Here is an 11,623-nt window from a genome sequence, read left to right as displayed (position 1 = left end):
GAAACTTTTTCCATCTTCTCTGTGCTGTAGCATGAGACCTGGAACGATGCAAACCACCAGCTCACTCACGCCCTCCGATGCCCAATATAGCTGCTGCACTGCCTTCACGAGTCTGTCACCGACCTTGGAGCGTCTCTGATGGAGGAGCAAAAAGATTTGCTCTGTTTGACTTTGAAGAGTTCTGTGATGAAGGTTTCTATTATTTTAGAAAGCCTCCGCACCCTTCTGAGCCAATTCATCAGGTTCCCAACCTCATTCCTTCCAACACCTGCTAACCAGAGCGAGAACCCAAACACCTGGCTACCATGCAGCTGTCTGACCAACTGGCACAGGTAAGTGAGGTGACAGTAATAACAGACACACTGGATGAGCAGTTTGTTTTTTTTAATTTGTTTACAACAAGGCTACATCACCGATGATGTCATGGTGTCAGTCTCTCCGCCTCATTACCCAGAGTTCACTCTGTTTCACTTTGTGGAAGAACAACTAAAATTCAACCAAAGTTAAAAAGGTCAAAGGTGACGCCAAATCCTCCCGCAGCACGCTGCAGCCAAGAGCATCATGGAAAATCTTTTGGCTCCTTTTATGGCACGGACAAAAAAAAAAAAAAAAACAAAAAAAAAAAAAAAACCCCACCACGACCAAAGTCCAAAAATAAATCTCTAAAAACTGTTGACCAGGCACATCCTCCGATTCACGACCGCAGCTTCCTGACCCCGCCCACCTGCCGGACCCAGCCCCGCCCACTCACCACCTGCTGCAGGTGAGGTCAGGTGAGTTCAGGTGAGCTGGGGTGGACTCATTCTGTCCAATCAGTCTTCAATCTGTCAGTCCTTCAGAGTGAGCCGCCCTGTTCACATTCGAAGTCCTTCATCATCTTCATCCCTTTGGATCCTCGTCTGCAGACGCAGATTATTGCCGTCACCTCTGAATGCTCGTCAACAAAAAGATTTACCTGTGGGGAAAAAAGAAGTCTTAAACATATCAGAGAAGCAAACAAACTCAGGCTGAATACACACCTGAGTGTACTTGAGAACAGGCTCACCTGGCGGTGCGAGAAGGCTGCAGCTATCGGAACAGTCTGGTGAACTCTCTGATGGCCCAGCACACCTGTTTACACTCCTCAGCGCTGCAGAACAACAAATGTGAGGTTATCTACTTGTCACCTATGCAGGTGTTCCACACACTGAATGTTTATCAAAAACATTTAACCAGACCATGAGATCAATTTTACAGGAAATAAACTCCTCAGTTGGAAGAGTTTTTTTTACCAGTGCATATAGTGTTTTTCATACACCTGAAACCTCCCAATCAGGTCAGGACAAGTCCAGACTCGCTCAATCCGGACTCCAGTTTGTCTGCATTCCACCATCAGACGAGTGAGTCTCGACAAAACCTGCTACACACCTCACGCACTCTTACCTGAATGCCTCACAGTCAGTAATGCCTGTCCCTGAACGCCTCACAGTCAGTAACGCCTGTTTCTGAATGCCACAGACAGCAACGCCTGTCCCTGAACGCCTCACAGACAGCAACGTCTGTTTCTTAATGCCACAGACAGCAACGCCTGTCCCTGAACGCCTCACAGTCAGCAACGCCTGTCTGTGAATGCGTTACTATTTTTTAACAAACAGACGTTGAAGCTGTGTTCAGTTTAACCCAACCCAAAAACAGCCTGTTCGTGTTGGTGGAAAAATGCACCATGTCGACCAACCAAAAAAATGATATGGCAACTAGAGATGGCACGATACCACGTTTTTATGTCCAATACCGATATCATAAATTTGGATATCTGCCGATACCGATATGAATCCGATATAGTGTTTTTTAATCAACAAAACTGTTTTTTAAATATCTTGCTGCATTTTGTATAAGTTCATACTCAAGTTTAAAACAACAACTACACTAAAGCTATTCTGTTATACCTGTATGCAAAAAAAAAATTTCATAGTTCAGCAATACTGATCAATCTAATAAACTTAAACCTACACCATCCTCCCTATTCTGGTTTTTTAAAGAGTACTTAGCATAAATATTAATCAACCTAACTAATAGGGTTCCAACTCCCAGCAACAACAAAAATAAATAAATAAAAAATAGGGAACCACCCCTCACACTCCACCTCATGATGCTTAATCGACGTAATCAACATTAATTTGATGCAGTGTGAAAAAAAAAATGCACAGAAATCAATTATTTTTCAAGAAATATTAAATAGATTCAACATCTTTCTTCAACAAAATTGCAGACTGCACAGATGGTACCTTCCCAAAGGAAAAAGTACTATAGCTTACTAGGGTATATATATTAGACTTAATAGTTACTATATACAGTAATGGACTTCTATTCATTTTGCATCAAATTAAAACTTTGGGTGTCAGATAATTATTTATTAAAAGCTCGACATTTGAAATGAGAATAAGAAAGAAAAGTATGTCTTTGTGCCCCCTTTTCCCTGTTAATGCCCTATCGGCCCCCCTGGCTAAACTTTGCTAGATCCGCCCCTGCACAGTTACCAGCGTCAGCTACGTAGAAAAAGATCCTCGAGTAGAAAGTAATATTAAATAAATTCTAACAACAGCTGATCAAGCTTAAACGTGCTGCTGTTGTTCAGCCGCTGGTTTCCTCTTTCTGGTGCAAAGTGGGCCAAAAGCAAACTAGAGACACGGACTCGCGACAGAAAAGCCGATCAGCTGATCGTTAAGCAGTTTCATGATTGAAGTAGCAGCAGGAGAGGCAGTCGCTTGTTAAGCTTAACGCAGGAATGCTTTACAAACATTCAGAGATGGACTTACACACTTGCTTTACTTCTCTCGGGATAACTTTGTCAGAGATGAAATGCCGGGTTGCTAGCGAAGCTCCACATGCTATCCAGACCACCGACAGGTCCCGCATGCCACAGCCGCTCTATCACGTGATGCATACTGCTCCGACGTGCTAACGTTCTGAGGTGAGTTACGGCGTGTTGCAAGTTTTGTGAGGTGCTTTCATGATATTTAATGGATCGGATTACATTTTTTATTTTTCTCCGATATCCGATCCAGTAATTTAGGTCAGTATCGGACCGATACCGATACCTAATATCGGATCGGTCCATCTCTAATGGCAACATGACATTTGGTTGTTTTGGGAGAGGGGGAAGTTTTAGGAGTGACGGAGAGAGAGAGAGAGAGAGAGAGAGAGAGAGAGAGAGAGAGAGAGAGAGAGCAGAAAAAGAGAGAGAGCGAGTTTAGAGATGTGAGAGATTTGTGACGTTTAGCGTGTTTGGAGTGTGTAGTTAATGTGTAGTGTAGAGGATAGTTTGGTGTTGTGTGTCAGTAAAATGACACGACTGCTGAATAAAAACAATGATACACCTGCTGCTGTCAGACTTGCAGGTATCAGGCTGTGATGTTCTCCTTTATAGTGGACAGAAATTATTTTTTTGGAGTGGCACAAATAATTTGCGTGGCATCTCATTGAATGCAGAACAGCTGATTGTTCTGTAAATAGTTTGAAATGGTTATAACAAAGGGTAAAAGGTAAATGACTGCAAATAACTTTGTTGTTTGCAAAACTTGTGCAGAGGATTTTAAAATTGACAATTTATATTTACATTTAAAGTTATGAAATATTATCATTAAACATGTTTGTTGTTGTTACATTAAAAAATATAACTTTTTCTACTCTGATTTTATGTTTTTTGTCTGATTTTAGATCAACTGCGTTAACACAGTATGTCAAAAATGAAAACATGACTGTAAATTCAGACACGCGAGGTTGTGCTGAAAAGGATGAGACCAAACAAGGCAAAGTAAATAGTTTTTAAAGGTAAAATGTGGAGGGAAAATCAAGTAGTTAAAAATGGCCAATTATACCCTGGACCTCAGAGGGTTAAAGGTTTTTTTTTTTTTTTTTAAAGTAACGCAATAGTTACTTTTCAAGTAATTAATTACTTTTAGAATATTGTAACTCAGTTACTAACTCAGTTACTTTTTTGAAGAAGTAACTAGTAACTATAATTAATTACTTTTTCAAAGTAACTTGCCCAACACTGGTTATCTCACCTGGTGACCTGTTTATGGAAGTCAGTCAGCTGTTTATGGGTGACTGTCACGGCGCCGCCTGACGTCTCCTTCGGTAAACCTTTCAGGGCGCTCTCTAACCAGCGGCAGAACGTCTGCAACACAAGGACACCATCATCAGCACCTAGAGTCACCCGACACCCCCAGCATGCACACAGGTTTGAGATGCCCTACCACCTACTCACCGGCCGGTCGAACACCATGATCTCCCACAGCACCTCGGCGACGTCAGGTAGCGTGTACGGCGGCAGACAGAAGCAGCATGAGTGCATCAGCTGAGTGACGAGCTGCTGGCCGTGCTGCTCCATAGCCTGACCAATCAGACGCTTTCTCACCTCGAAGTCCTCCTCGTGCTGCAGACCCACAGGTGTTAAGGTGAAGCAGACTCCTGTGACATTACTGGCGTTTACAGCACGTTTCCATTAGACTTACATCGTTGGCGACTCCTGTGTGGATGAGGTCTCGGACAAACTTCATCACGCTGCAGTTGGCGTCTCGGTGGTCCAATGAGGTGGCGGCGATGGCGCACTGTATGATGTGAATGATGATGCTGCTGCTGAGCAGTGTGACAGGACTTCGCTGGACGAACCTGAGCAGAAGAGGATAACGGGTGAAAACGGGCAGAGCTACGGAGCGTGGCACCATCGGGCTCAAATGGGCGGAGCTTCAGACTCACCTGGTGGCCAGCCTGAAAAGGTCATCCACAGTGTCAGGGTGATTCCTTAGACCGTTCGGCTGCTCCAACAGCTGGAAGGTCGGCATGCAGAGAGCCTGAGGAGGAGGAAGCCACACCACCATCATCATCACTGACCAGCTCAATGAGCACATAACAGAAAGGTGGAGCCTCAGTGCCCAGGTGTGCTCACCTGTAGCATGTCGAGTAATCCCTGTCTGCAGCCCTCCTCCATACCGTACTCATCCACCAGGATGCTGCCCAGGTACAGGAAGCAGGAGTGTGGATACACCTGATACACGCCCACCATCTGACAACAACACACATGTGATCGTTTCATTGGAAACAAAACAACACTGCATCACCGGGGATCACAGATTCTCTCTAAACCAATCAGAATTGCTGACACTTTAGTCACAGCGCCCCCTGGAGTCTGGCAAACTGCTTTGAATCTGTTCACAGATGATTATTTTGTGTGACAAGTTTCAACAACAAACTTCATTTGATTGATTACTGATTGACTACATCATGGTGCACATACTCAAACCCGACTGGAAAAGCTCTGATCAGCTGTTCTGGAAGCTCAGAGTTTATTTTTAAACTCAGAGCTTGTTGAACCTGCTTCCTGCTCGCTGTCCGATATGAGGTCTCACCTGTGTGACAAGCGGCTGCAGCAGGGAGGCGGAGCCTTTCCCGACACAGCGCACAGCGAACCTGAGGCAGCGACAGCAGCGCTCCACGATGCGGTTATCAGCCTGATGAGTGTTCAGAGTCTCCGACAATACGGGCCAGATCTGCAAGTCACATGACCAGAGGTACCTCTATCACATCTATTCAAATCACTCTATTCAAATCAGACTTCCAGGTGAGCGCAGGTGTGTTACCTCCTGGATGACTTTCTGACACGGGTGAGTCTGTCCATTCTCGACGATCGGGTTTGTGTGTCTGCAGAGAAATGATGTGTCCACCGTCAGCTGTTTCATTAAAGTTATACTGGAAGTGAACAAACAGGAGAACTCACCTGAAAATCACAGCCAACCTGTCGAGCCACACCGTCGGATCAGCTGATTTACCGTTTGTGGACTGCTCAGTCAGAAGCTAAAACACAAACAAGTAAACACATAAGTGAACAAACAAACAAACAAACAAACAATCAAACAAACAAACAAACACACACACACCCCTCTGACCTTCTTCAGAGCAATAACCTGAACAGCACACAGGTCGCTCAGACACTCTGCGATCTTCTCCAGAGGAAGTCGAGCCAGGACCAGAGCCGTACCTGTACAGGTAATAGTACACTGATGTGATTACACATGAGCCTGCTGCATCTACACCACTCATGAGGATAAACCTGTGTCAGAGATTTAAACCTTGTACCTTCTAAATGTGACCATAGGTATCTGATAAATTCAAGGCAGGTACAGTACAAATATGTGATGATGTCAGTGCAGGTACCTTTGAGCAGGCCGACGGCAGCCTCTGTGGAAAGGGCGAAGGAGTCTAGTGAGCGAGCGATGTCCAGCAGCCCGTGGAAGTGCTGAGCCATGTGATCTCTGCACACGGAGCAGATGTTGTGGATTGCCTTTGCTGCCGCAGATGCCAGCGGTTTCTCTCGCAGACCTTTCATCAGGTAGTTCAACACAGAGTCTGACAGGAAGTACAAAATATTATTCAGTATTCCCAGACGCACCTGTGAAGCTACGACATCCTGAAAGGCAAGGAAGTTAAAACATGGCTGACTGCATCATCAGGACACTGCCACTGTTCAGGATCATTCCTCCGTACCAAGGAATCTGGGATTCCTGTCCACGACCTCGCTCATCTCGCCAACCAACTCGATACTCGTGTATCTCACCGCCATGTGAACGCTCTCCGGAAGTAACACAATCTGCTGCAGCACCTCCGTGAGCGTCGGGTTGTTCTCCCTGAAATCAGACATGGAGAACATGTTTACTTGATGAACGCGTCTGTGAGAACTTCCCGTGGCAGTGACACAGATACTCACGGGTCGACGCTCTTTGCGATGGAAGCCATGATGAAGAGGACGGCCTCTGTGACCTCCCAGGGAGGATTCCCATCTTTCAGCGTGGAGTACAGCTGAGGACAGGAAGTGATGTTAATGAAAGAATAAAGGTGAAACAGATCCCACCTGTCAGCCTGAAACCACCTGAGGATTAGTTACCTGAGCGAAGCACTCCACGGAGCCAACCAGGAAGATGACATCTTTAACAAGGTCAGACACCCTCATCCGGAACTCGCCAAAGTCGTCTGTGTCCTCCGGGATTCCCTCCTGTGGACGGAGAAAAATTCAGACTAAGATTTCATGACCTGAACACCTGAAGCCAACACCTGTGGGTGGAGCCAGAGCTGGAAGTCTGACAGACGCTGACATTTTTAGTTTGTTTGTGTTCCTGACTTCACATTCAAAGTGATTCACTGATTACTGATCACTCACGGTGAACACACCTGTGTGCATTATTGTGGACCACCATGGAGACAACAAGGACAGGTAATACAGTCAGGGTTCAACTTACAGCAGTGTGTTCAAACTCAGCATCATAAAAACTTTACACAGAAGGATCTGGAGCCAGACTGCAGCATGAAAAGGTTCAGGTTCTGGTTCTTACATGATCCGGATCGAGCTGGCAGTGCCGGGCCAAACAGTGGAGAAGCCTCTGGATGTACGGTCTGAAGATGGCGTGCAAAGTCGGGTCGTTGATTTTGTACAGGTGTTCCCCAAGACGGTACCAGAAGTTAAAGGAGATCTCCACCACCTGGACCACAGAGAACAGAATCACACACAGAACCATAACGCAGACCAGACAGGCCGACATCCGAATTAGAACACACAGGAGCTTCATATGCCATGTCATATGCAATGCCATGGGGTGTGTTCGTACCTCGTACTGGGGGTGTCCTGCACAGATCAGCAGCAGCTCCAGGGTCCTCAGGTCTCCCATGCCCTGTCCTGGACTCCTGACCGTGGTCTCCAGGAAGGTCTCGCAGAGCTCTGTGAAGATCCTGCAGTAGTTCAGCACTCTGAGGATGAGAATTGAACACGCGTGTTACTGACAATATGTAAACAACACATGAATGCCACAATCAGAACTAGATTTGTCCTCACTTGTCCAGATCTTCTCGGGCTACTGCCATGTGATAGGCCGTCTCTAGTGTCAGGACGCCCTGGAAGAGCTGCAGCGCCAATGCGACGTTGGTCTCCACGTTTTCTATGGCGTAGAGCGCAGAGCACACACAGTCGGAGGACGCCTCGTGGAGGTTGGTAGAGGTTTCGTCCCTCTGCTGTGGAGACAGTTTGGGGTAACATAGAAATATTCACACGATTCAAGATCGAGGCTCACGTGATCATCAGATCATTGACATTGACGGCACTCTCACACTTACCAGGACCTGGAAAAGCACCATGAGCAGCTGGTTGCTCGCCATGAAGTTGCTGTCGAGGACGCCCAGGTTGAACCAGCTGCCCAGACAGCGAAACACCTTAATAAGCATCTTCTCATCATTCCCCGTTTTCTCCACGCAGGTTGTCTGAGGACAAATAAAGTCAGAGTCCTGTTTAAATAAAGATTAGTGACATCATCAGTGACATCTCCGTTTTTAGAGTGATAACAGTTTCCGCCACATTATCATTATGGTTTTATTACTAGCCACACCCCTACCTTAATGACAACATGCAGCTAATGTGGCAATCATGTGACAGTTAAACAGCCACTGGCCTGGTGAACAGATACGATCAACATTCAGTGGTGTTCAGACAGAAATATTACTGAGCTGTCTGACAGGTGAGAGTCAGACAGGTGTCTCACCAGCAAGGTAACCACGGTGCTTGAGTAGTACGCCAGGTCCTCGATGATCTCCGTCCTCCGATTCGCTCCGATCCTAAGCGAGCGGCTGTGAACTTCCTCTGGGAGCACGGTGAGGATCTCTATGAGGAAGAGCATCGAGCTGATGTCATTGTTGTACCTGAGAAGACAGAAGAACAGGTTAGTCACTGTCCAGCTTCAGAGAAAACATTGTGTTAGCCGATTTTGTGAATTCTTACTTTTCTATCAGTGTATGAACACATCCTTTCCAGGACGCCATCTGCAGGGCAAGGTCAGCGATCGCCAAAGCCAGCTGAGGGAAAGGGTGATGGTCTGAGTTACTCAAGTAAGAACTATCACAAACAAACTTCCTGTTTTTAAACCCTGATGATGTCACTGCAAGTTCAGCTTACTTTTTACAGTTAAACCCCCGCCCTCCGACAAGGTGTGATAACAACCACACAGATGTATTAAAGCAGGTGTTAACCAGCTCAAGCCAACATTAAACATCACAGGTAAGAAATATTTGATGATTCTGATTGGCTGATTCTGTTACAGGACACATTCCTCTTAACTGAAGCGATAATCAGCTGTTTCCAGGGAAACCCCACTGAGACAACTTTACAGTCGAGTACAAAAGGTGAGGATCAGTCAAGAGTCAATGAAGTCCTATTGACTCCGATGCTTATACCGCCGGAACAGGTGCAGTTACCTGGGTTACAATGATGGGTGACAGGTCCTTGAGGTTTTGGATGTGCGTCAGCAGCGAGTCTCGCAGTGCATTGTGGGTCTCTGGCGGGAGCTCGTAGAAGCTCGTCTGGATCTTCATCTTCATTGTCTGTGCGGCGAAGTAACACGACTCCACGTCCTGTTTGAGCTGCAGCAGCTGGTCTGACACCTCCCAAGCATACATCTGAGGAAGAAGTGATGTCATAGCGAAGGATGGGAGAAGAAAACAATCGACACAGCATAACATTATGATATTTTGTCTATACAGGGACACCAAACAAAAATAAATAAACTAATTAAAATATGAACAAGAGGACTTCTGACTAAATTGAAGGAGGCAACTTTATCAGGTAACTGCTGTATTATCTCAAACAGATTGCACATAATTGCCAACTTGACTCTATTCAGTTGCAGAGTGACTCGTATTACGGCAACATTTATGCAGGTCTTAGTGAAATGTTGGTGAGCTTGGTAAGAAAATAAATGAAGAGATGATGTTACATTGTTGTATAAAACAGGTACTAACAAAGTTTAACTTTGACAACATAATCTACAGTTTAAAGGTGGTGATTGCGAATATTACTCTAATACTCGCACACTGTAAAATGTTAAAAAAAAATCTTCAGTGAATTATTTTCATAAGATTGAATCGTGGGCTGTCTGCTGATTCTGCTCCTTATCATTAATGCCCATCAGCCACTCGGGAGAACATCTGACCAGAACCAGAAGCCTCACGTTTCCAGCTAGTTGACATTACAATGAACCGTTTGATCTGTTGTCCCCAAAAGACCAACCACCTGACTGAACCTGGTTCTCTTCAGGTGTTCTCCTCAGGTCCACCTGAGACGCTCGAATTAGTTCTCACGTGACTGAAGGCTGTGAGCTGGGGCTCCACAAACACTCCACTGAGCATGCTCACTGATCAGCTGACTGCTACAGGGGGAAACTTTCACCTGCATAACTTCAGCCCTCACGCACAGTGGCTGACCTTTTACCCCAGGTCACCTGACTGTGACCATGCTAACATGCTACCAGCTGAATAAAAACAAACAAGCCGGAACCGCAAACAGGAAGTCCAAACACAGGCAGGGGAGCGCTTCATTTACTCACCTGCAGCAAGGTGACTCACTCACTCATTCACACACACACTCTCTCACACAAAGACACACACACAAACAGAAAGAAACAAACAGACACACACACACGTGCGCAGGCAGGCAAAGTAACATACAGACAGCTAGCAGTTAGCATAGCAGCTAGCTCGGCATGTTTTCCTCCATTCATTTTCTTTAGCTTAGCTGTTATGCTAACGGAAGCGGTGGCTCCTCTGAGACTGCGCACTACACTTCACCTGTGCGTTTTCACACAGGTAAAACCCTGAGATCCGCTTCACACAGATCCCCAAAAACACGAAGCGACCTCCGCCCGCCCGGGCCTCTCCCCCCCGCCCTCTCACCGATCTCTGCAGCTCTCCCAGCCACAGCGAGGCGCGCTCCTTCCCGGCCGGGTCCGGGTCGTGGTACAGGGCCTGGACCGCCTGGTACACCAGCGCCAGGCTCGGTTTGCCGCCCTCCATAGCTCGGGTCAGACACAGGGACGCGGTGAGGCAGACAGCTCGGGGTCCGGGTGCTCGGATCCGGGTTCAGGGTCCTAAACGCTCCGAGAGCCGACCGCCATCTCACAGGCTTTCCGCTGCAACGGCAATCCCGGTCCCACCGGAAACACGGGCACCAAAAGAAGTTCCGCTTTGTCCTCCCGGAAGAAGACTTCTGTGAGAGGGCAATTAAAAAATAAAATGATGAAATAAAATGCAGCATATTAAAATAAAACAAAACTAGGGACACAATAATAATACGATACAATAAATTACAATGGAGTACAATAAAAATTAATTTGAATTTAATGACAACTTATCATAACCATCCATCTTCTGCTTCACACCTGGGTTTGGGTGGTGAGGGCAGTAGCCTGAGCGAAAAAACCCAGACCTCCTTGACCCCAGTCACCTTCACCAGCTCATCCAGGGGGAACACCGAGATGATCCTATTTCAGCTGAGAGATTTTATCTCTGAAGTGAGAGCATCCCTAACAGTGGCGGTCCTAGCCTGGGCGAACAGTCCCTCTGGCGCCCCCCCCCCCCCCCCCCCCCCCACACACACACACACAACATATTAAGGATTGTACATTAACATAAAACTGTTGTACACACACACACACACATATGAAGAGAGAGAGAGAGAGTATGCATAGTATGCAAACGGCTACCAATCAGCAATCATAATTCGTCATACAATGAGAACAGGACGAATCAACAACTGACAATGACTAATTAA

The 11,623-nt window shown here is 46.3% G+C and overlaps 1 protein-coding gene across 2 annotated transcripts; it reads right to left on the bottom strand.

Moving 5' to 3' along the window:
* Positions 1-637: 637 nt before the first annotated feature.
* On the bottom strand, positions 638-10,992 carry tnpo3 (transportin 3). Of its 2 annotated transcripts, none has more exons than XM_085375818.1 (23): positions 10,747-10,992; positions 9,274-9,474; positions 8,801-8,874; positions 8,565-8,721; positions 8,143-8,286; positions 7,865-8,040; positions 7,641-7,779; positions 7,368-7,514; positions 6,923-7,030; positions 6,746-6,837; positions 6,526-6,665; positions 6,196-6,387; positions 5,919-6,019; positions 5,759-5,835; positions 5,622-5,682; positions 5,391-5,531; positions 4,931-5,047; positions 4,741-4,835; positions 4,497-4,653; positions 4,250-4,417; positions 4,047-4,159; positions 1,046-1,129; positions 638-955 (listed from the first exon to the last, which is right to left on the bottom strand). In XM_085375818.1, the coding sequence occupies exons 1-22, from the start codon at positions 10,864-10,866 to the stop codon at positions 1,069-1,071; spliced, it is 2,781 nt and encodes a 926-aa protein (XP_085231944.1). In that variant the 5' UTR covers positions 10,867-10,992; the 3' UTR covers positions 638-955; positions 1,046-1,068. The 2 variants fall into 2 exon arrangements, with proteins under 2 accessions (XP_085231944.1, XP_085231945.1); XM_085375819.1 differs by having other exon boundaries at positions 5,928-6,019.
* Between the last annotated feature and the right edge of the window lie 631 nt (positions 10,993-11,623).

Source organism: Diplotaxodon limnothrissa, linkage group LG17, assembly GCF_057381915.1.
Source record: "Diplotaxodon limnothrissa isolate DT_005_m linkage group LG17, D_limnothrissa_male_GT1.1, whole genome shotgun sequence".
NCBI classification, from domain to species: Eukaryota; Metazoa; Chordata; class Actinopteri; order Cichliformes; family Cichlidae; genus Diplotaxodon; species Diplotaxodon limnothrissa.
This window is presented reverse-complemented; position numbering and strand designations above follow the sequence as displayed.

Excerpts from the sequence above, each read along its gene's own strand:
- tnpo3 (XM_085375818.1), bottom strand. The coding sequence starts at position 10,866 with ATGGAGGGCGGCAAACCGAGCCTGGCGCTGGTGTACCAGGCGGTCCAG. Across the intron at positions 5,836-5,918 it reads CTCTGAAGAAGGTCAGAGGG|CTTCTGACTGAGCAGTCCAC; the intron begins GTGTGTGTGTGT and ends TTTGTGTTTTAG. Across the intron at positions 1,130-4,046 it reads TTCCATAAACAGGTCACCAG|CGCTGAGGAGTGTAAACAGG; the intron begins GTGAGATAACCA and ends GTTGTTCTGCAG.